Source organism: Hesperophylax consimilis, chromosome 3 (genome assembly GCF_061612785.1).
Source record: "Hesperophylax consimilis isolate HC1 chromosome 3, BYU_Hcon_1.0, whole genome shotgun sequence".
NCBI classification, from domain to species: Eukaryota; Metazoa; Arthropoda; class Insecta; order Trichoptera; family Limnephilidae; genus Hesperophylax; species Hesperophylax consimilis.
Genome location: NC_142838.1, coordinates 17,276,441 through 17,302,796, shown reverse-complemented (window position 1 = coordinate 17,302,796; position 26,356 = coordinate 17,276,441). Strand labels below are relative to the sequence as shown.

At 34.1% G+C, this 26,356-nt stretch overlaps 1 protein-coding gene across 8 annotated transcripts in view; it reads left to right on the top strand.

The window, feature by feature from the left end:
• The first annotated feature begins 765 nt into the window (after positions 1-765).
• Positions 766-26,356, top strand: part of LOC149425034 (potassium voltage-gated channel subfamily KQT member 1-like) — a 399,798-nt gene continuing 374,207 nt past the window's right edge. For 2 of the 8 annotated variants that reach the window (XM_089648589.1, XM_089648544.1), the window contains exons 1-2: positions 769-991; positions 2,091-3,615. In XM_089648589.1, the coding sequence (XP_089504715.1) occupies positions 3,410-3,615 (206 nt within the window). In that variant the 5' untranslated portion in view covers positions 769-991; positions 2,091-3,409. Of the gene's footprint in view, positions 992-2,062; positions 3,616-26,356 lie in introns of all 8 variants that reach the window. The other 6 variants (XM_089648614.1, XM_089648572.1, XM_089648565.1 and 3 more) reach the window with 6 other exon arrangements.

Genomic DNA, 26,356 nt, shown 5'->3' with positions numbered 1-26,356 from the left:
ATTCATAGAAGCGTTTGGGTGTGTATCCGAGCGTGAATTTCAAAAAATACTGTTGCTTTACCTTTGCGATCGTTTGAAAATATATTGTGTTACACAGATAGATGATGCCGTCAAAGGATACAATTATAAAAAAACACAAAATTGGTTTACTTGGTTTTTAAAATCGATTTTAAAATTGAATTTACTTGGTTGATGCACGCAGCACAAGTACTACTGTGCTATGAATGTTACAGAAAATAGGCGCTAGACACAAAATTACAGAATGGTTAAAATCTCAAACATCAGTTTTATGTTATTTTAATCAATCAATTTAAATGATTATGCCTTTCCTACTCTCAATTTCTAAAACTCATCTTTCCTCTGAAATATTATTTCTAAATTAATTTTCAAATGCTTATCTACTAAATAAACTCGCGGTGGAAATGTTTTGTAACAGCGTGGTTGATACAATAATCTCATTATGATAGTTTAAATGGATTGAAAGGGAGGGCAAAGGCGGTTAATCGTATTTGACAGAGTCCCTAATCGCTCCCGAAAGTCGGTAAAGTAGGGTCCGTGAAAGCGGGCGGGAAAGCGGAGCGCGTGTTCAGGTTCGAGGTTTTCCTCTCCGCGCTGCCTGCGGCCACCGCCACTAGATGGCGCTAGTGTCGCGGCTGATGACAACTCCATCAACATGGCGCGCGGTGGCGGGAAGCGGGAAAGAACGGGAGGGCGAGGGCGCTGCTGCTAGAGATGCGCCGCGTCTCGTATTCGCCGAATATCTCATCGTTTTCCCATTCGCAGTTTTCTTAGTCGTTTGTCCCGCCGCCAGCCGGTACGCGCCTCTCCAGAACCGCGTACCGACGCGACGGCCGCTTTTCATTTCACGTACACTTTTTAATCGGCGCGTTGGGAATTTAGTGACAATATTTCGACCGCGGAAATGTCGCCAGAGAGGGAAAGAAAAGCCGAAAAACTGAGAAGAAATACGTAATTAACTGTGACCGTGAATGTAAGTTCTTGTCTTTTTTAACAAACTTTCTGAAGGACGTTAAAGTGATTTGGTTAAAGAGTCCAGACTGACACTTTTGTATAAACAAAGTTTCGAGTAAACAAAGTGTTTCGATGAATTACTGACCTAGGATAGCAATTCGGACGATCATATTTTGTAAACATTATTCAAATTGTGTTGGAAAATTTAAATAATGTTATTCATAACGTCAAAAGTACTTATTTAAGTAGATTTGAGCTGATTTATTATCTAAAGAATTACCAATTTTTGTGGGTAGTTTATATTTTGTATTAAATTTGCTGTTAAATACATATATGTAAATGTATGTCAGTAAGTAGGTACCTATTTTGGAAACATTGTGTTTTGATAATGTCATAAGGCTAGATAATTAAGAAAATGTCAGCATTTTTCCATGTACCGACATGTTTTTTACTATCATGAGTGCAAATATGTCAATTTATGTAAGGTACTTTGCCCTTTACCAAAGGTTGACATTCTCAGTCGTTTCGCGCAGTCCGTGTGATGCATAATTTGTGGCGCGGGGCGAGGGGTGCTTTTATGAGTACTTCGAACTTACGAGTATCATGTTTGTGTCCAAGGAACGCGAGCCGCCACAGAATATTGAAGAATTGAAAATATCTTCGTTTCTGTCTTTATTAACTTGTACACTGTGGAGCCGAGCTGTAGCAGACGGTAACACAACACCACTAAAATGCCCGCTGCCCGGTTCGTATAAACACATAATATATACGACTATTATATTCGAGCAAGTATTTAGAGCCGTCAACATGTTCCAAATTGTTTGTTTTTCCTGTTACTTGGCACTGGTACTTGAATCTATTACACTGCACAGATAAACAAATGATTGTAATGTAGTTTACTCCTCATTACTTCCTTCTAAATGAAATCTCTATCTGACATCTCAATGTTTACCAAACATTTCATGGAAGATATATTTAGGTTCAAACCCGTGACCGACTTTGTAAACCATGAATCTGCATATCTCAAGACCGTGGAGGCCAGATGCCGCCGTCGTTATTACTTTACAGCTTCATTTCTTTTCAGCTACAGATTATTTAAAACAAATTAATCTCTCTAGCAACCGAACATTTGGTATTATTCATTTTGGAACCAATTCATGATGATATTCCAATTTCATATAACTGATTTAAGAATCAAAACACCTTACCTTTTATAACTGTCTGCGCTTTTTATTTTTACCATAAATAATTTCAAAACATGGCCAAAAGTTATAAAGGTGTTTCTCTCCATAAAGTCAGTTTAAAAGTGTCTTGAATAATACGTCGCTTTCATCGAGACCGTCCGTATTTAAAGAAACTCTTAAAACTTCAATACTATACTGTACATACATAGCAAGGCGATAATAGTGAATAGTTCTTCGATTGAAATGTTGTTTAATCAACTGAAGACTGTACTCTTACGTTCCTTTCATCCAAGACTGCAAAGGCGAGTCATCAAGACGTTATTTATAATTCCAAGCAACTCCAGATCAGACAACGAGAAATCTTCAACGACTGAAAGTAACCTATTGAGGACGAGAATAAATATAGACGACGAAATGTTAATGTAATAGCTCTGTGCTATACACACTGGTATTCTGACATGCTACAAGATTGGATGATGTATTTCATATCGTGCTTAATGAAACCCTATGTAACAGTATTTATACCTCTAATAGAGAAGTCAATATTACATGACACGGAGCGCGCTCTGATGAATACCCTCCTTGCTCTGGACATAAAACATGAGCGTAATTCCAATAATAATAATGTATTGGAACATTTACGACACTTACATTTGTCCAATATCGTAAATATTCTTGAAAGTACTACAAGTACAGAATCAATAAATTGATTCACGTTAAAAAGACGATTAGGTACATACATTCATTCTACACGCATCGTCAATATGATTTAGAAGGTCTATTAAACAAGTCATTTTAAAATAAAACGCCAAGTGAAGTGCGCTAAAAATATAGCCGATGGATAATCATAACAAAACAAATATACATTAATATTTAAAGAGATAATTTAGCTCAAACTATCGTTAATAATATTATTAATTAAGTATCTAACAGTTTTGCTGAAATACGATATTATAATACATTATTTGTACACGTAAAGAGAATCAGAAGCAAAGGGAAGTGTATCTACTAACCGTAAAAACAAAGCAGAACAAAAAGGAAAAAGTCTTGACAGGGTGTGACACGCAAAACATTCTAAACAGTGCAGAGAAAACGTGAAATTGACAGGGCGTGACACGTAAAACATTGCAAACAGTGCGAGGAAAAATCAAAATTGACAGGGCGTGACACGTAAAACATTCCCAGAGCAGGGAAATTGACAGTGTGTTGTCGGTGCATCGGCGTGTGGGGATGTTCGCCAGCGGCGCGCCGGGATGACGTCGGAGACCCCGTCGCCCACCCCGACGGACTCGCCGTCGCTGTGCGCGCGGCCGCTGCTGCGGGGGCCCCGCGCGCGCCCCCAGGGCTCCACGCCCAAACGCGTGGGCTTCGCGGACTCCATGCGCCAGGAGGTGCGGCTCACAGAGCGCGGAGGGCGCGTGGCGCTGCTCGGACCGCCGACCGTCTGCACACCCGATGAGTGAGTACTTTTTTTTATCAATTTTATTTTTGGAATATTTTTTACGTGTTCCGTCAGATGTAGTGTCTAATGTAACCAGCGATTACATTAGACACTACATCTGACGTTTTGATGATGTTTTCAGAGTAAAAAGTATAGATTTCATTTTGCTGTCCGAAATATTTATTTCAATTAAAACAACAACAAAAATCCTATCACACGTCGCCACTGATCACACTGCTACACGTTACGTCGGATCACGTGATACGCGTTCTTTCTCGTCTGTTCCCGTGGAGCTAGAAAGGGACTGAGTGCGAATCACGAGCCCGCTAGCTTGTGTCCACCATCCACCCTGTGAGGTGTGATGAAAAAAATCATCGGAAAGCAAAATAAAATCCACGTTTTTAACTCCAAAGGTGTTGTGCTCAGGAACCGCTGGTCAAATGCTGCGAGTATGTGCAATTACACCTGTATGTATATTGAATTATGTGTTTAAAGTTTGTTATTACAAATATAATCATAAATTATTTATTTGTCAATAGATGATTAGCTTGTCCCATCATAATATTAGTCTTTATAATATTGACAAAAAGGTCACTGCTCGGCTATACATTCCGGACCCGGAATGCAGCTGGTTTCCAGCAGTATTTCTAATATATTATATGTATATAAGTAATAAATAATTCTATTAAAAAAAATCTGTTTTTCAAAATAGTTAATCATTAATAAAGATGAGTAATTACAATATAGCTGTGCCCATTAACAACACAAGTTCTATTGTATTTTAGTTGATCAAATATGGTTTTAACAAGATAAAAAATGAAATATAATTCTACTTTTCAACTACAACCGTTAATATTATGAGGTTTGCGTTCCTTTTCCACATGGTTCGTGTTCAGCTCACCAGTGTATAGGCGCCATTATATACTGACTCTCAATTCTAGAGCCCGGCGCGATGTCTCAAAGCGAGTAAGTACGAAAGAAATTACATAGGTGTTCCGAATCGCTGCGAGCCGGCTCGAACCGAGCTATCGAGCTATGATTTTTGCGGTCCAAACGGTGATATAAGGAACTTGATAAAAAAAATATTTTGGATTAAAAAACATGCATTCATATAGATCAACAAACGCCGATTCTGAATATTATTGTATATAATTACACGCAGATGTAATAACTCGTCACTTAAAAACGATTAAAACTATAAGACACTCTCTCTATGGTTGGTAGGCGGGTTCCGACAGCACTTAATATGGCCGGCTGCGTGCATTAAGAATTCGGACAATTTTGTCACAAGTTGCGCTACGTATAATCGCCCACGGGTCACTACTGCGGTTTACAAAATTATTTCAAAAGAATTCAGGTATTTTGGAAATCTAGCTAAATATTTAGATTGTTTTTGGTTTTTTTAGTAACCGACCCGAGTGGAATTGACCTTTCTGTTAACCGACAAAATCGAGGTACGTATGACGTCATGCTGGACTTATTACTCGATATCGAGTTAAGCCATCGAGTAAGTTTGCATGTGTGTACATGACTTTGGTCTTCTTTTTTCCATCTTATCCATGTTTTTTTATTCCACCGAAATGTACAAACTTTAAACTGGTTGAAGCGAGGAATGAAACTAAAATCCGAAAAACGTATTTTCTTTCTTGAAACCTGTAGGTACACTAAATAACAATTGCTTTACAGCCCCTTTGCCTTTGGCCGCACGCCCCTGATGCAAACGCCCGCTTTTTCATACAACACTACATCGGTTTATGGCGGAATACTGGTATAAGTAAACTAATCAAATAATTTTTTGTTTTACTAAAAAATATTTTGTTCTAAGTACACAATCTTTCAATATTTAAAAAATCTCAAGGTAATTCACTAGTACAGGCTGTACCGAATCACTCAGAGATTCACCGAAGTGTTTAGCTAAGCGAGATTATTCATAAATTTATGAAGATTGATTTTATTGTGTGTGAATTTGTGGGGTTTTGCGTTTGTGCTGTAAATTGTAAATGTTCCCTGGGATTGTTGTACGTCGACGTGGAAATAGATTTACATTAACGATGTCAGTATTTTATAGACTCTCATTTGGTGGAAATAGTAAACATTGCTAATTAAAATAATTTTGCCCACCGTAGAGGATTGTTTTGTTGATTTATTTATATTTTTATGATATTTAAAATATCTACTTGAATTTAGATCTTGTCTTCGTGCATGAATTAATGGAAATATTAATATTAACCAACTTCCCGACATCCCATCATGCTGAAACTCATTCATCGCATCAACTTTTTTCGACGCATTTCTCTGAAATTGGATGACATTACGGAAGTAAAAATAAGAAATAAATGTCAGCCCTACCTGACCGGCACTAGGCGAGGTTGTTAGCGTGGTTGAGTCCAGTTTCTGGGAAGGAAGAATCACTTCAGCCAAACGAAAACTTTAATTTAAATATATTTTTTAATGTTTTAAAAGACATTTAAAAAAAGATGGATTATAATTTTAATTAATGTATGGTGTTTTTTTATGAATACTTTTAAGGTATAATTAACAGATGAATAATAGGATGATAAGAGGACACAGATTCATTACCAGGCGCTATTGATGCGTCAAAGGTTTAAATCAATTGAAAAACACGAAACAAACAAAACACAACATAATACATTTTTTAAACCTAATTTCATATTTCGAAACATCATTCTAGCTCATGATGGAAACGATGCTGTTATGTTGTTCTAGACCTCAACGTACGAGAGTTTTCATACTTCAGACTTACAGATTTCTAATATTTCTCTTTTGAAAATTCACGATTAAAGTCCAATTTAATGCACTTTTTACGTAGAATAAAGAAGAAAACCAGAGGTGCCTTCCATATAAATTTGAATGGAAACAAATGTTCCATTAAGCATTCTAGCCCAGCACTTCGTCTCACTTATACTCGCCTGATATCGTAGATTTTTATCCCATTTTAATTTCTGAAACACAGTTTGGTATTTGAAATTTAAGCCTCGCTTATGCAAATATTTGGATCACTAAACACGTCCACTAGACACTTGTGTCATTGTTTATTATGTGCATTTATTAAGCATGAAAATGAGTTTTTATTTAGTTCCACTGATTTATTTAAGACCGATACGGTTTCCCCCTGCACAGGGCATCTCCACACTGGTTTCTGCTTGGTGACCAAGTGAAAGCTCGCTCGCTTCTTGGTTGTAAGTTGTAGTCTTGTGCCTTATTGACTTACCGTCTCATCAAGATAAGGAGTCGATACTCAAAGGCGTAAAATGAGGTATATAGCTACACAGGAAGGCTAAATATGCTAATCGCTAAAGCGACAGTGATTGATGACTTTCCACCACCAACAACACTACGTAGATGCAGTAACCAATATGTTGAGGTCAGCGGCAAGCAATAACTTTATTTTCGATTATCACAATTTTTCAAAACATAAATAAATTAAAGCCTCGGTCACACGGGGCGATTTAGTCGCTGCCGTTGAAAAATAGCGTCAATATCGCTTTGCACGACGAGTTACCCGATATTAGTGACTAAACTAGCAACTACTAAACGTAGCGGTGCTCGATTAGAAATTAGAATATTTTCAACTCTACTCGCCAGAAACGCGATAATTTGACTAGTGACCTAGTTGCCGGCAACATGAAATTATTTATTAGTAAATTAAGTATTTTTCACGTAAATATATTTATCATTGTAGACTTTTAACTTGCTACTACCTACTCGTTCCATTTTCCTGTGTGACTGTCTACTAGCGGATACAAGATAATGTAATTTGCAGCTTCAGCGTAGCAGCGACAAAATCACCCCGTGTGACCTGTTTAAAGCCCCCGCATACCCAATTTCTACTGATTTATAATAAGTTTATAGTCAACTGTTTAAGTTTTTAAATTAAAAAAATAAGTTATTTTTGAAGATAATATCTATACATTTGTTATGCCGCAATGTTAATTATATGAAATTACCTTGGTAAAAAAAATAAATCGCCAAGTATCCTCCGAAAATTATTTAAAACACGCTTTGTTCTGTTATTTAAAATGTTATAGTAATAAAAAAAAATCAATGTGTATCTTTAAATGAAAGTAAAGCATTTGTCGAGAGATTTTTGCTCTATTTAAAACGAGTCGTGTTTTATTAAATATTTTCACTATTTTCGATTAATTATTATCGTTTTTTTTAATATTAGCGCGCTCCCTCTAACATTTTTTCATTTACATACATATCTCTCTTTCAAATCAACTTTGAAAGTTTACTACGGGGCCTTAAGTCGTTTTGAATAGCCGCGAGTGAACTGCTGTAATTAAAATTAAAAAGAGCTTTTGCTTTGCTTATCCAATAGATGATTATACCATTAGTTTTTTAACAAAAAAAATGAGTGATCGCTAAGGAATGTTACGGAGTTGTTGCTACATGCCATGTGAAATTAATAAAATATAACATTTGGTGGTTATGTATGAACGTATTCAAAGAAAAATGAGTATTGCTGATTTATCAATATCCTGTTAAAACGGGATTTCAGGCCGTTTACCAATAAATTTTTAGTTCTTTCTACATATATCGGAACACGTGTTCATGCACCAGCATTCGTCCTGATAATATACAATGATAAAATTCGAAACTATTAGAATTTTTATGAACTCGCGTTTTGACGTCGCGATAACATATTCGTGTTTTACTAAAAATTAGGAATCCTATCAATTCATTCGTTAAAGGCCTGCAGTCCTGTTTTCAACCGTGTTACGAATAATTTGAAGAGATTCTTAATAAACTTGTTATATTTTATATCAGTAAGTTTTCTCCGTGCACATAAAAATAACAAATAAACAATTAACACAAATTCAAAAAAATTTTAGCATTTATTTTAACTAAGCATAAAGAATTAAATATTTCATTGTGACAATGAACTAAAGCGAACTTTACATCATCTTTAAAAAAATACTGAAAGTTTAAACTGCTTACATTGACCCCGGAAATCTAATTAAAATGGGTCTTGAACCTTCGGCGTCTTTTCCACTAGGTCCACTAGGAGAAAGGAAATTGTATTAAATAATTAAATTAATTAATTTAGCACTACAATTCTCTAAATGGGATTGAAATAATTATTAGCCATCCCTTATACACACTAAAAGACTACCATAGTAAAATAGCCGTCAGCAAAAATTAAAAGTTGTTAAAGTTGGAACGTGATTATTTGAAAAAGTAGACTCAAAATTAATGTACTACTAGAAGAATTGAATAAAGCCCACACCATATTTATTGTTACCAAGATTCATTTGTAAATCTCCATTTTAATTTAAGGCTTTTTTACATATTCAATTATATTGTAAATAATATTAAATAAATAAAAAAAAATTTTTGTAAACAGCTGTAACGCCTAATAATAATATGTGTAATTATTATTACGCTTTACATTGTTTCGACTTTGAAGGCATTATAAAACTGTGGTTAGGCCCCCATCAGACGATATATTTATATTAATTCCATATAAATATATCGTCTGTAGATGGCCTAACCAAAGTTTGATAATGCGTTCAGAAGGTGAAACAGCTGTCACGCGTGATAATGATTACGCAGCGAAACTTATTTACAAATTAACCGTGTTTTATAAATTGAATAAAAATATTATTGAATACATCAATGATAAGCTTTAAAAAAGACTATACTATGAACCAGTGGCGGCTCGTGACTTTTGGGTGTACTAGAGTGCTAATATTAAACAAAATGGCATTTCTGATGTTCTTATAGCTGAAAACGATTTTTTATTTTTTTTCGAAAATCGATTTTTTGTATGAAGATTTTCAGGAAATTTCAGTATAGCCGTGCGCCGCACGGAATTCCTGAAAATCTTCATAAAAAAAATCAATTTATCAAAAAAAAAAAAAAAATCGTTTTCAGCTACAACAACATCAATAATGCCATTTTTTGTAATATTAGCACTCTAGTAACCCAAAAGTCACGAGCCGCCACTGCTATGAACATATAATAATTATAATGTGATATGATAATCCTAACTTCGAATTAAATAAATCCATGTCATAGATAACAGGTTTCCTGCCATACCAGTTAGAACTGTTGTTCTTTTTTCAAATATAATGCGAACATAGGAAGAGAACTCATGACACGCCAGTATTAAAATTTATTATATTTGCTAGACCAGCTATTTTAGCTAGACCAGTGCTAGGTGTTGCAAGACGCCAATAAAAAAATGTTTTTTCTATAGGCACCATTATGTAAAAAGCTTTTATTTCTTTCACGCGGTTTTATGTTACACAAATAATGTCATAATATTACTGGGGTATGAAATTGAACTTAAATTGGTTTATAAAAATATCACAAGATTTTTACAATGTCGGTTTCCTACTGATGCGTGAATTTGAAATATTCCTGAAATTATTCACATTCAATGACCTCAAGTTGTTTGAATTTAAGCGTTATTTTACACGGACAAAAATGAATGATGCTCACAGACATAGGAATTAATAGACGAGAAGATAATGGCGAGGGGTAAAATCAACTGTTGAAGAACGAAGGGAGTGAAGCTGACTGTGATTCGTCAATAAATCAATCTGACAGTAAATAGGCATCTCGCATTATAATATCACCATTTACTTCTTAAAAGTAAAATCTGCTTTTGAATGAATAGACATTTTTACATGGGAGCGCAAATTACTCGCCACGTTATGAAGAAATTTACGAAGTCCAAATTCGGCAAAAAAAATCGGTTCTAAGACACTTTTATAAATGTTCATAATTTACTTCCCAGCAACCAACCAGCTTTGTGTTTCGCGTCCAGACGTTTCTCGATGTGATAGTAACAACTGATTCATATTATACGATTTGAATATGCTTAAAATAAAGTAAAATAATGCTTATATATGGAATGTAATACGACAATTGGGTTTATTCTCTTTTTCACATCTATTTTTACAAGTTTTCATAGTACAAGTCAACATTTTGCCGTGTTATTTCGTAAAATGAACCGATGATGCCTCGACTATAGTTCGCACAAGAATGATGACGTCACGTTTTCAAATTTCACTTGAGGCCATACGCGAGCACAGCCGGCTCCAATGGAACCGGTATGGGGAGTGGGGATAATACGCTTTTAATCACTTAGGGCAGGTCTACTAATATTTATATGTCTATGATGATGCTATTTTATTAAGAATCACTTCAAATTTGAAAACGGGATTGCAGGCCGTTTCCTGATATTTTTTTAGTAAATTTCCGAGATATCGGAAAAGTGTACATGCACTTGCTTTTGCCTTCACAATATATTCATAAATGCGAAAATATTTATATTTTTATGAATATTCGAATTTTACTAAAAGTTTATCAGGAAACCTATTAATTACCGTTAGGGAAAATACTTTAAAAAAACAGAAACTAAGGGCATGTAATCCCGATGTTAGCCGTATTACCAATAATTTGAGGAGACTCTTAAATAAATTGGCAAATCGTATTAATTTTTCTCCAAATTTAAAATTGGTATTCGAGTGAGAATAATTCAGATAAGCAATAAACTAGGTACCTACTTGTAATACAATATGTTAACATAAAAATATATTAATTGTCTTTTTCAAAATTGGAATTATTACAACATTAACTATTAAATTTCAATCTATAATTATAAACTAGGGTTTTATTTTTCCTATACGAATGGTGGCGTTAGAAGATTGGTCATACAAAGATCGTAATCTTTATTTGTAGTACCTAATGATTATGATTAAATCACTACATTATAATATTATCATTCTGAAATGCATGACCCAGTTCTTTTACGAGTCTCATCAAGATTAAAGCTAAATGCATCATTTATGAGATAATCCCAGTCCTTAGAACATCCTTTGTTTAGCGAATGACAAAAGGTGATTGTATACATTTCGCTTGTGTCAACACTTCTCACAGTCTACATGAGAAGTTAAAAGGCAATTTTAAATGCCGTAGACCAGTGGTTCAAATTTATTTCCCAATTTTATGATAATCATGTTTTTTCGTTTGAAAATTTTGGCTTAGAAATATTAAATATATTTTTACTAAGTACTGCGATTAGAACACAATCTCGGCCTTTGAAACGATGGAGCATTTTATTTGATAAATATTTTTTATAAGCACAGAAAAAAGTATCAGGTTTACAGAACTGCTTTAAAGTGCATATTATCTGAAAGCTTTTACATGTAAACCTTAATGTCGTGAGTGGCCTGCTTACTGAAAATTTGTGGTGCGATTTTTATCGTTTGGTGTTTTAATCGATTGATAATTATTAAAAATTTGTTTTTTTCGTGTACTGTTTTGGGACAACGACTAACCAGGTCAGAGAACCAAACACCAGTACTGTACTGGTAAAACCACTGCTAATGGTTACCTTGATCTGATAAAAAACAATTGATACACAATTTTTATGTTCTATGTTATTTTAATAAGGTCATTTTAGTAGGTTGAAGAAAACCTATATATGCCATATACCAAAATAGACTTTCCAATAAAATGTAACTCGATATAATTTAACTTTAGCATATTTTTAAATTGAATTTATTTTTAAACACAATACATTTCAATAGTTTACTGTTTCGGGCGGCGACCCCACAGAACACTCTTCGCGACGTCATCTGTTGTCGCCACCCCATCTGGGATCGCGACCCATAGGTTGGGAACCCGTGCCGTAGACGATCATGAATATCTTATTTTCTTCGCAAGATTTCCTCACTTCACACGAAATATAATACAGTAAAATAAAAAAACCTTTTATCTTTGCAGAGAATAAGCGAACAAAAGATTTTCTTGGGTGAATATAGGTACATTACTGTCGTTTTTGGGGCCATTTTACACTAATTTTCATTTCAGGTCAGGCATGAATGTCTGAATATTAAGCTTGGCTATCAATTTTATGAAAACAAGATTAAATTAAATCTAACGGAAGAGTCTTGCGCTGTTAGAGAAGAAAGCTTGATTTATATATAATAATTTACATAACTAAATAACTTTTAAATATTTTTTTGCAAAGTTAAATCTTAAGACTCTTACAGAGTTGGAACAAACCGTCTTGATATCGTTCGAAAAGAAATATGAATTGGAAATATTCCCCGGAATCACTTAACCCACATGCAATAAATTATATTATAAATGATTGAAAAGTCATTTTTTTTGTTTCACCTATGATTTTGGATGGGACCGATCACCGATCCTTGATCGTCTGCAAACTAGAACATTTAAAACATATATTTTTTTGAATAATATCCCGACATATATATATATTTTTTACATTAACCCGAGACAGGAGTCACGACACCACATCTTTTGGGATGCCGTGTGTGGGGTCTTTTTGAAGGAAATTAAGGAGAGGATGTTCTGGAAACTTAAAAGGTATGGGGGCTGGGTAAGAATCTAGGGATCAATGTGTCGAGGAGTGAAAAACATATGAATATAACCCCCCCACTGCGGCGCAAGGTGATGGGTCGAGAGTCTAGTTGGAGAGGTCAAAGGATCTATATTATATGTACAACATAATTAAAAATTTAATTTTCTTATATTTCGCATTTGTTTTTGTTAAAACTATGTAAAAATCGATATTATATTTTATTTTTTATTGTTTCTCTGTATAACTAATCTCCGCTGTATTGTTTACTATTATATAACTTTACAATTGAAAAAGTCCTCCACAACACATGTGAACACCTAGCGTGGAGGACAATATACTATACCTTTGTAATACTAATTTATGTATGAATAAAAAAAAATAAAAATAAAAACATTTCAAATCGGAATACGTACGAAACCCTTTGCCATATGTATTTATTGATTTTTTCCACTGTACCCTTAAAACCTTTAAAAACGAATTAATCTTTCGACGTACTTAAATCAAAATTAATCAATTAATTAATTCTTGATTGTTTGTTTATTCTTTTTTTTTAATTGTTTCTTACACAATGCGATATTATATCTACTTGCTTCCTAATGTGTATCCATAACAAAACTGCTTGTAACTGGTTTATTTTATATTCACCATAAAATGTAAAATGAATTTATTTTTTTAATAAACTTCTTTTGAACATGGGGTCCCAAATGATATATTTTTAATTCACATGTAATGCAAAAATTAAACGTCATTCGTCAAATGACCTAGAAAATTTGTCCGACAGACCACAAAACCTTGAAAAACAATCCGTTTGATAAGAAAAGTAAAACAAAGCACTTCATGTTTTTGTCGCACGATGAAAAAATTGGTGTCATGTGTAATTCATTTTAATTAATGCGACATCTGCTTCGTCTACCTTGCGTGAGTGAGAACATTAAACTAACGAAACGCATAAGATGACGCGATCATATTGATTTCTATGGCATTATATTATTTGTTCAGTTTTTAATAATTTACCAGAGTAAAAATACAAATGTTTCAAAGACCCATCGAGATGTCAAATACACCTGTTTGCTTGAGCTACATTAAGACAGGACGCATCTGGCGCGGGACACGGGGCACGATGCATGAGATACTTACTCAACTCACTATTTAAGTGAATGGAATTTTCTTTTCTTTTTGTTTTATGTGTAAGTAATCTTATTGAAAAAGTTTCCGCACATCATAATGCCAAACTGCCAGACAGGCTGCCAAAAGCTGGGCGAGGAAAATAGGGATGTAAAAACATCACGTTTTCCTGTTTATTAAAAAACAAGCGATTCAAAAACGTTTTTTTAAATTTATTAGATAACGTATTAGAGGGAGGTTGCGGGTTAAGTTCCCGTTGGAAGTAATGTAGAACGATCTGTTTTTATGGACCATTGTAAAAAAAGGCAGTAATTATTGGGTATCGCTGGCCAGGATATTTTATACGATTTTTTAATAATAAAACTTTTGATTAACCTTAATTAATAAAAAAAGAAAACTATCTGCATTTGGGAAAATTTTAATTTTAGCATTCTAATTTTTTATTGCATAAAATGAAAATTCGCTTACATTATATGGGATTGCATGGGATGACAGTCAAAATTATTTATGTTGATGACATTTTCTTATACGAGTGGGTAGAAGGGATGTTATTACCATTACCATTTACTCCATGAAAATTGGGTAGGTAGTATTTTGACATAACTTGGATATAAAATAAAATTAAATAAAGGTGTTTAGGCATTAAAAAAGGTTAGGTTATAACAGGTTAGTTAAGTATAATATGTAAGGTTAGGTTAGGTTAGTATAGGTAAGGTTAGTTTAGTATAGGTAAGGTTAGGTTAGGTTTCGTAAAATTAACATTGGTTAGGCTAGGTAAGGTTTAAAATATTGTTTTATTACAAAAAAAAAATATTAATAATAAATTCTATACGTATTTTAAATGTGTTAATTTTTTAGGGATAATCTGGACAACTAATGTTTCTTTAAGGGTCTTAAACAAGTTGGACAAGTAAAGTGATTTTTTAAGTGTCTGCGATTTTTACCATTCTCAACAAAGCGTTATCTACCGATAGATTTACAAAATTTTTCCTTAGGTCAAATAATTTCTGATCAAAAAATGATGAAAAATGACAATGATCTTGAGAAAATTTTTATATTTTATCAAAAAATGTTACACAATATTCATTTTTCGTCATTTTTATTGAAATAAAAACTTTGTATTCACCACTATTTATCTACTTTAAAAATCTACATTTTTCAAAACCAATGGTTTCTTCGTCAGGATGAACTTAAGATGAAAATTAACAAATTTTAGAATAGACAGAAATATTTTAATGTTTGGTAATATTTGTACGGGACGTGTTTGCCTGCACAAGAAAAGACTGTAAATAATAAGCACCGGCACACATCAGTCCTCAACCTGGGTAATGATTAAAGTAAAGTGAGGTGTTCTATCCAAACCATCATAAAAGAAAGACGATTCGAATCAAAATTCACATTTTAATTACAATTATTGTACTGGTATACAGAACGTACAAAGGGGTGTAGCTTATAGGTACTTCCTATTTTTTATAGCCAACCCAATTCACAAGAAAAAGTTATATGTATTTCAATACAACTGGGATTTAAAACACAGATAGAAAACTGATACAATCGGAATCCTTTCAGCGATAATTTCAGATTGGAGCACATTGTGCATCATCGCGTCATACGATACAGCAAATGGCGTAGGCGATTGCTGGAGCAGTTGCCAGTTCAATTGGTAGCCAGCAGGAATCGGCCAGCCTCTAGGCTTCAGCATCAATGGCCAATTCAGTCGATAGCCAGGAAGAATTGGCCGGCCTCTAGATTGTCAGCATCAATGGCTAATTCAGTCGGTAGCCATCAAGAATTGGCCAGGCTCTAAGTTTTCAGCATCAATGGCTAATTCAGTCGGTAGCCAGGAAGAATTGGCCGGCCTCTAGGTTTTCAGCATCAATGGCAAATTCAGTCGGTAGCCAGGAAGAATTAGCCGGCCTCTAGGTTTTCAGCATCAATGGCTAATTCAGTTGGTAGCCAGGAAGAATTGGCCGGCTTCTAGGTTTTCAGCATCAATGCAGCAGGGATTGGCCAGCCTCTAGGTGATCACCGGCAGTGGGCAGTTCAGTCGGTAGCCAGCAGGTATTCGTCAGCCTTTAGGTTGTCAGCATCTGTGGCTGGTTCAGTCGGTAGCCAGGAGGAATTCATCAGCCTCTAGGTTGTCAGCATCAATGCAGCAGGGGTTGGCCAGCCTCTAGGTGATCACCGGCAGTGGGCAGTTCAGTCGTTTGATTATAAGAGCCGGCACACGGAGACGCCCCATTATTGTAATGATGACAGATGCATCTGGCTCAGCTGATAGAGTGCCAGCCGTAAACAGCTCGTTAGAAATAGTTGTAATCTTTGAAATGATTGTGTCGTGATGGAGGAACAGAAGCGACTACAGATTTCAGTTGACACTCAGGAATTTATAATTATAATTAACAGATCGCGTTTTAACTGGAGGTGTTCCGTCCACTCGTGTTAATTTTTGAAATTTGACTGACGAATATTGTGGTGTTTTTAGCTATTTATAATTTCTCTAGCAAGCCTTCTTGTGACGTCAATATCTTTACCACAACTTGTTTACGTTTCAGACGCAGGTGTTTTCAGGTGAGAATAATAATTTCGTCCAGCGACTGGTTTGTCAATATTTTGATTTTGTTTTAGAAAATAGGGTTATCGAACTGTTTCATGTTAGATTTAGACTTTTTTCCGCCTGGTAACAGGATTTTTCAACTGGTAAATTTTACGATTTGGAAAAGGGGTCCTCAAACTTGCAGGTCTTCAACTTTAGTCGCAATTAAAATTAAATGCAATAAATCATGTTTCATGTTCGATACAATATAAAAAATATATGAAATAAATAACACTCTCATAAAATAGGTAATTATTTCATTTACGTATATAAAAAACTTTTATAAACTAAAACATATAACAAATTTTATAAACTAACACATATTTGTCCGTTCTTAAATTTTATACTGTCGAAGAAACCATTGGTTTTGAAACATTCAGATTCTTTTGATTAAATAGTGGCGTAAGCCAAGTTATTTATTTTATTGACAATAAATTAACTTCTTCAAACCTAGCAAATTTATTTTGTGGCACTATTTAAACTAAAAAATAATCAACGTTTAGTTTTAACCTCTTTTATTGTTTCCAAAAACCCTCATGTTTCGGGAGAAATTCTCACTTCTTTAGGTTGATAGGGCGTAATTTTAATAATGTAAGGTTTCACAAAAAATTTCGAAAAAAACATAATTCGAAAACTAAAAAAAATCACGGAGCGTACGTGGGGTGATTTTGGAGACTACCTCTAGACCAAGGCTGCCCAACCTTTTTAGCAGTTGGGCGAAATTGACGATTTTGAATCACTGGCGGGCCACTGAATACCTGACGGTTCCTATTTCAAAAGGGGGGGGGGGGGGGGTGTTGTTAGAGAATTTCTATAAAACATAATTCCCCACAAAAAAAAAAAAGTGCTCCGCACAAAATATTTGAAATCCATGGGGGGGGGGGGTTGTTACGGAACTTCGCTGAGAAAAAATTCCGCACACCCGAACATCATATGTGATACCCCACAGCAATTTTTCGAATTCCTTGGGGGGAGGGGGTGGCTACAGGATTCCATTTCGACGCAAAAAATATTATGTCGAAAACCTGTGTATTTTTGTTTCAAAAGTAAGTTCAACAGGTTAGATGATTTTTTCGTCGCTGATTCTCGTTCTGAGTAGCCTAAATAGCGATAAATCGCCGTCGTTGGCAACACTGGTGTCCGCGCGCAAGCTGCATTGTTTGTTTTACCGCGGGCCCGCAACACTTTTTCAAATTGGCGGATTGGCGGGTTTTTTGAAAATATTTCACGCGGGCCACATTGTGGCCCGCGGGCCTGGGGTTGGGCAGCCTTGCTCTAGACTTTCGCTTGACCGTATTTTTGGGACACCCTGTACCATATTCGAAATTATGGTTTGTCTCCTCTAAATTATTAACAAACTACGGGAAACTATTAGTGTCAAAACACCTCGTGTGCTCTTTTATCCTAATTTCAAAGTTCCTCAAAGTTTTACCTATAAAAAATCCACAATCCTCCCGATTTTTAATTTTTTAGCACACATCCTGATGATGAAATATGTTTTTTTTTTTATTTGCAAAAAACGCTGACATTAAAAAAACAAATTATCTCATTTTAATGCTAGTGGGTACAAAAACTCTTTGGTTAACTGTCAAAATAAAATAAAATGTTCGCTCGTACACGTGATTACGTACGGCACTGCAGATTTTTTCTGTGAAGAGTAGAGAAAAGCGACAAAATGTACGACCATACGTATCACGTATATTCGTATATTATGCAGGTAACTGTTTCACACGAACGTCAGTTATTTAGATCCAACGGTGGCCTATTTAGTTTTTTGCTCTTATTTGTGAACTTTGACGTCGTTCTGTTCGGCCGAAAGGTCCCGGCGCCTTTCACCGCCACATTCATGTCCCATAAAACCGTCCGTTTTCATTTCCATCATTTAGGAAAACATACGCTGGGTTTTTACTAACTTTGTGGAACACGTAAAACAAAATGAAAATAGTATAAGGATTCGTAATAAAATCGGCAAAGAAACGTGAAAATCTTTCTGAAATATTGTCTGTAATTATATGAAAAATGTGTTATTTAAATACATATCAATAGGTGCCCGGCTGGCCCGATTTTCAATACGTTTTTTAGAAATCTTTTATCTAAGAAACACTTGAAAAATAGTATCTATGTCTTAATGATTTTTTGGTGGTAAAAAACGAAGCTTTTGTGCGTTATATTTGAAATTAACCAATGTTGTGCTAATTTTATGGCGCAAGAGATTCGTACATTAAATTAGGTAGGTAACTAGTAACAATATAATATCTTCGAATAACAATAGTATTTTCATGGTAAAATATAGAATCTGTTATCTCACATAATCTTGTAAGTTTTTTTTTGAGTGGGGGTAAACAAAGAAAGTAGGTAAAGTGTTGTACTTGTGGGCCACAAGTACATTGTGGCTTCATTATTTTAGTACAAATAAAATATCGAAGAAAGTAAACACTTTGTGGCTTGATATCATATAATGATTTTTTTTCAACTTTTAAACCACTTTATTTGAGCTATATAGGTCGACTGGTTTCGGTTGCACTCAACCTTCTTCAGGACAATAGAAATAAAAAAAAAAACTGTTTTAAAAATCAATAATTTTTAATCCAAAAGTAAAGCAAATACTAGTTTATATAATATAATAAAATCTAGAACGGATACGTGCTACTTTATTTATTTGTGTTTTAAATTATACATAATCTTGAAAAAAAATATATATAATCTTGCCAAATCTCTAATGTGTAAATATAATTAAATTATTTTGTATTAAAAGCGTAGTTGGGTAGAAATTTTTAATTAACATGCGATAAATTTGTGTTCCAACGTAAATGGTTATTTTGTAAAATAAATTTTATGCCAATAAAAATTATTTTTTATTTTATATTTTCATAGTAGGTAGGGAATTTTTTTTTTAATTAATTCTAAAGTTGCCTCCTACTTAAAATCCTGAAAATTTAGTTTTTTTAAAGTTACTTTATATTTTGAATCACAAATAAATACAGTACTTTTAGATATTAGTAGTACTAGATATTTGCTCCACCTTAAAAAATGTATTCAGTTTGGTGAGTTTTTTTGTATGAAAAAGGCCGCGCAGCCGTTCCTCTTTAGCTCAGATCAAATAAACAAATATTATAAATAGGTATGTATTGTTCCTTAAAACCCTACAAACTTATTTCTTAACAACTCATTCATGGTCTCATGGAAATCGTTGGAAATCTAAACGGTGTGAGAAAGAGAAAACACAACGCTTTATGTAAAAGTTAACCATAGAAAAATTAAAATATGCACTTTTATGAAACCAAAAGGTTCCCAACGCAATTTGAAAAATTAGTCTAAAACTTCGTGAATTTGTTATTAATTATTTTTTTGAATTTGAATACATAAAAAATGTATTTTTATTTATAATAATAATAAGTTTTAAAGCGTATTTTATCACATTTCAAAAAGAGTTTTTGATTTTTGGATACTTTCGGAAATACACAATTTATTTATAAATTATGTATAATACAATAAACAGCAAATACACGCAGACTCCACAAAACTGGGATCCGGAAGCAGAGAACGGAAACAACATAATCAGGTAGACGAGAAGAAAACAAAAATAAAGAAACACATTAGAATTAAAAAAATGGACCAATATAAACCTCCCTGTACGTCAAAAGGTCAAACTTCTCTGTCATTCATGTACCTTAATGTAAGAAGTTTAAAAGGTAAAATTGAAGATATAGAATGTCTACTTAAATCCACAAATTCCAGTTTCAATATTATTCTGATGAGTGAGACATGGCTGAAAGAAGAGGAAGTAAAGTACGTAAATCTAGAAGGTTACCGGCATGAAGCATCCTGCCGCCCACAAGGAGCTGGAGGTGGAGTGTCAATATTAGATACCATGGACTTTAATGTAATCAACAACGTGTACGACTCCGACAACAACTTCCTGTGGATACATATAAACAAACTTAATTTAAACATAGGTGTAGTGTATAAAAAGCCTAGTACTAATTATCAAGACTTTTTGGATAAACTTAGCCCCCAACTTGAAGCACACAAAAGATGTATTATTTTTGGAGATTTTAATATAAATCTAATTGACTCAACAAATACTCAAACACGTAAGTACACAGACACAATAAGATTAAATAATTATAGCATCCTGAACAAAATAAACAACAAACACGCGACACGCATTACAGATAATACTAACACAATCATTGATCATATACTCACCGACATAAAACTAGAATACTCATTAACGAACTGTGATAATTCAATATCCGACCACAATATTTTACTCCTTGATGTAATTCACACATATACTAAAAACACATCTATAAAGTCGTCCCGAAAATATACACATATTGATTTTGATAATCTAAAGAATGATATCATCCAAAATCCCTTTCATCTTAACATGAATAACGACTCGGTATTAAACTATGACAATCTTTTGAACTACCTCAAAAATAAAATTAATTATAATAGCATCACTAAAATTAACACAAAAAACATAAATAACCCAGACTGGATAACCAAAGACCTTATAAAATTAATCAACAAAAGAAACAGATTACACCTGAAACTAAAAAAACAACCAAACAACACGTTATTGAAAACAGAATTCCTAGTAGTAAGAAATAATATTACTAAGAAAAAACGAAACTTAAAACAAAAACACTACGGTGATCTTTTTAAAAAATGCGAAAATAACAGTAAAAAAACCTGGAAGTTAATAAACAACATTATACAGAACCAATCGAATACTTTGAATACTTTTTGTAATAAATTAATCATTAACAACGAAATAATCACAAACAACGCAGAGATATGCGACCACTTTAACAATTTCTTTTGTAACATTGGCTCCTCCTTAACTAATAATATACACAATAAAATCACACATAATCTAGCCAATGAAATAACATTTATTAGTGCATGATAGCATGGAATCATTATATCTTAAACCTACCACGGAATTAGAAATAAGTAAAATAATAAAATCCTTAAAACTAAATGCAAGCGCTGGTTATGATACACTCAAATGTAAGACAGTTCTAAGTCTCTCCACAGAATTGGTTCCTATTTTATCAAAGTTAATTAATCAGTGTCTTAAAGAGGGAACTTTTCCAGATAGTTGCAAAATTGCTAAGGTAATACCGATTCACAAAGGTGGGTCCAAAACGGATACCTCAAATTACAGACCCATTTCTATCTTACCAATCTTATCTAAAATCTTTGAACGTGTAATCTACGATAGATTAAACAACTTTCTATCAAAAAATCGTTCTTATATAAAAAACAATATGGATTTAGGAAAAAATCAAACACACTTGCGGCAGTAAATGACTTAATCAGTAAACTTAGAAGCAGCATTGATGGTGGAAATTATATTTTATCTATACTAATTGACCTTCAAAAAGCCTTCGATACAGTAAGCCATGACATACTTCTCAAGAAACTCGAGAAAATTGGTGTAGTTGGTCCTGCTCTTTATCTATTCAAATCATATCTTAGCAACAGAAAGCAATTCGTTAGCATCAATAATCAAAATAGCAACCACCTACCAATAAACTACGAAGTTCGGCAAGGATCCATACTAGGACCACTTCTGTTCCAAATTTTTATAAATGATATCTCCCAATTAGATTTAAACGGTGATATTTTTTTATATGCAGATAATACTGCAATTTTCTACTGGGGTAAAAATTTAAACATCTTACTAGAAAATGCACAGAGTGACTTAGACAAAATTAACAGTTGGCTCCAATCAAATATATTAACAATGAATGTTAAAAAAACAAGATACATGATTTTAAGCTCAACTCGTAAAATAATTCCTCCTCATGTACCCTTAAAAATTGAAAATAACAACCTGCAAATCCTGATACAGGAGAAATATCTTGGACTGTGCATTGATAAACACCTAACTTTTAAACAGCATATTCAAGATATTAAAGATAAAATCACCCCCTTAATTAGCGTATTCAGCCGGATATCATATCTGTTACCAAATAAAATTAAAAAAGGTTTATATTATAGCCTCGTACACTCACATTTAAACTACTTGGTTGAAATCTGGGGAAATACATGTGAAACATATATAAACGAACTACAGGTAACACAAAACAAAGTAATCAAAAAACTATTTCACTTCAAATCTAGAACATCAACAAAAAAAATATATATGGAAACAAAACTATTAAAATTAAGAAAATTATATGAATATAATACATGTCTTCTTATTTACAAAATAAATAATAAACTCATACATACTAATACAGAACTAATTAAAACGTCCCAAGTACACACACACTTTACACGGCAACACGATAAAATACATTTAAACACCATACATACTCATTATGGCAAGCAATCCATTGGTTACGAGGGAAGCAACATATACAATTGCCTCCCAGACGAAATTAAAAATGAAAAAAGTATAGGTACATTTAAAAAAAAATTGTTCAGTTTTATGCTCAATCAACAAAACAATGAAAGTGAATAATATCAGTGTGTAATATATTTATGTGTAATATATATGTTATTTCTAGTTAAATAAGTGAAAAATGTAATTTTCTTTTATCTAGAATAAAAAAAATAAAAAAAATTTGGATTTTATGGCAAAGCGGAAATACTCCGACCTCGAGGTCGGAGGAGTAAATGTATTATTTCATATTTTTCTGAACGCCTTTTGCTGTCGATATTATGAGACGTCATTCAATCTAAGAAGGCAGATGGTTCTTGAAGCGGATGAATCATTTTACAATGATACAAAATACTTATTCTAATGGCTAATAAAAACACTAGATAATTATATCAGTATACAGTCCAGTGGCAGAGGAAGCACTCTGCTAACATTAACTGCTTTACACTCATAAATAATCATACACACTAGTAGACGCATTTATAATAACATAATAAAGTTATGCGTTTTGATGGGTGAATGGATTTAATGTGATGATCGTGATGTATCTATACACAAAACTGTTAGACAAGGTCAGAAACACTAAAATCAAGTGTTATATTATTTTTAATAAAATCAAAATAAAACGTACGCATTATTTGACTATGTGTTTATTTATTTTTCATTTTCAAAAAATGTAACACACCAACATAATTTCACGGAGAAGTTTATGAATTTAAGGTAAATGTAACTGTAAAAAGGTGAAGTACGGTAGTAAGCAACTGTTAAAAAAATGATATTAAATAATTTATTTTTAAAGCAAGTAAGCCCAGTTTTCTCATCAATTCAACTCTCAAGATCTGTATTTAATGTATTTTGGAAGGCGGGTATGGGTGCCGCCGCTCCGGACACCATACATTGGATAACCAACATTTCTGCCACAGATCACCCCAGGTGGTTCGCTAGGTTTGGTAACTTATCAGGGGTGCCTGGGTTCATGGGGTGAGGTTTGTTCGGTTCTTAGCGGCAGATGCGTCTGTTCACTAACTGCGTGGCGGGCCGGATTGCGAGAGGCCGGTTCAATCCATACGTCTCTCACTTCTGGACACACTGACCTTTATTCCACCCAATTCCCAGAACCTCCTCTGCTTCATTTCCTTGAAAGACCATCCTAACAGTACCCTCAAAGGAGACGTAGACCCAAAGGGAAATTATTTTCCTCAGGGTCTCTCGTGTAGAGCTAATGTAAAAGAATCCACTATTTTCCTTTTCAGAGAAAAATGCTGTTGAAAGTCTATGGTCTGAAAAAAAATGTTTATTTTCACTGAATTTTAGTAAAATTAAATTTAATTGAATTTTAGTACCTTCAAAATATTCTTTCAGAACCAATGAGTATGAGATGCCCATTTTGCGGAAAGACAATTTAATGCTTTTGGAAGATTGAGCAAAGATTTTCCAACATCTTTGTTCTTTTTAAAGTAAAGAATACTGCTAGCTAATTTCACGGGTGGTTTATTTTCAGACCTAATTATAATGGGAAAAATATGGTCAGTGAAATTTTTTAGACGCCTTCTTAATTAAATCGTGCAGCAGAGACGTGGTCCCGGGTTGGCTAATAATGTAAAAATAATGTTTTGTTTAGATTAGCTTCACACAGGAGGCACCGAGGAAAACAAATCTTTAAGGGTTTATGTCGTCTTTGGGGATGCTGTGTGGAGGGTGTTTTTCAAAAAATGAAGGAGAGGAAGTTTTGAGAAGGAAAAATTATATTGTGTGGTTAGGGAAATTGGGTTCAGTGTGTCCGGGAGTATGAATCATCCCTCCGACTACGGTGCAAGGCGATGGGTAGAGACAGTCCTGCTAGAGGGGTCAAAAGGTCTCCCTCAATTAGTCTCTCTTAATCCGGTCGGCCACGCGATTGGGCAGACTCATCCTTCACCAAGATCCTCACCCCTTGATTCGAGCATCCCTACTAAGCTAAAAACATAGCGAAATGTTGGTTGCTCTATGGCAGATTTATTTTTATTTTTACATTAGCTTCCCACAGGAGGCTATGAGGAAAAAATTCCTTCAGGGCCTATGACATATTTGGGGAGGCTGTGTGGAGGGTCTTTTAGATAAGGAAGGAGATAAAATTCTGGGAAAGAAAAATTTATGAGGGGTAGGTAGGAATCTGGGGGTCAATGTGTCCAGGAGTGACGGACGTATGAATCCATCCCTGTACAAAAGTGATGGGTTAAGAGAGTTTCCGCTGGTGAGGTCAAAAGGTCTCCCTCAACCAATCTCTCCCGATCCGACCCGCCACCCAGTAGGTGGACAAACGCATCCGTCGCCAAGACATAGACAAACCTCCCACCATGATTTCGGGCACCCCTGCTAACTCACCAAATATAGCAAACCACTAGGGGTGAACTATAACAGAGGTGTTGGTTATTCAATGAATGGTTCCCGAGGCGGCGGTACCTACACCAGCTTCCGTGGTAAATATGTTTTTTTTTGCCTTTGTAAATAGCTTAGAGCTTAATGGTGCCGACAGACGTAGCTATAAAAGATCAAAAGATATTTGGCTTGGCGTATTTCGGCATATCGCTCGCCGTACATTTCCAATTGAAATGTATGGCGAGCGATATGCCGAAATACGCCAAGCCAAATAACTTTTGATCTTTTATAGCTACGTCTGTCGGCCCCCTTATGGTATGAATTAAACGCTTGCCTTTGTTCATTTATGTGCGATCAAAATGTATTTTTAATCGGGCTATAAAAACGCGTACATGTCGCTGGTCCCGTAGAAAAACGCGGAATATCAAAAAGTTATACTTAAGGCGATGCACTACGTCGTGTAATATTTTAAATTGAGCCGCTATCAATAACAACCCTTACGTAGATGGCGATAAGATTTAAATTCCCGCTTAACACCCTCCGCCTGTTTTGATTTATGCAAGAAAAAAACATGGCCAAAAAGTGCCTTTTATTTTATTTTGTGGATGTTCAGGCATAAATATATTTTTTTTTTCGATAATTTTATAAATAACTTAATTTGTCACATTATACAATAAAATCATAACCGAAAATGGGTTCCTAAGTACGAGATTTTGAACTTTAAAGCAGTTTTCATAGGCCTTATACATTATTTTTTTCTGGGCTTATGAAAAGACTTATCTAAAAAGTACTCGATTATTTCAAAGGCCAAGATGTATTCTACTCGCAGTATTTAATTAAAGCATCTAAAAAATTTCTAGTTGACCAAATTTTCAAACCAAAAACACATGATTTTGCATTACTACGTATGGCATCG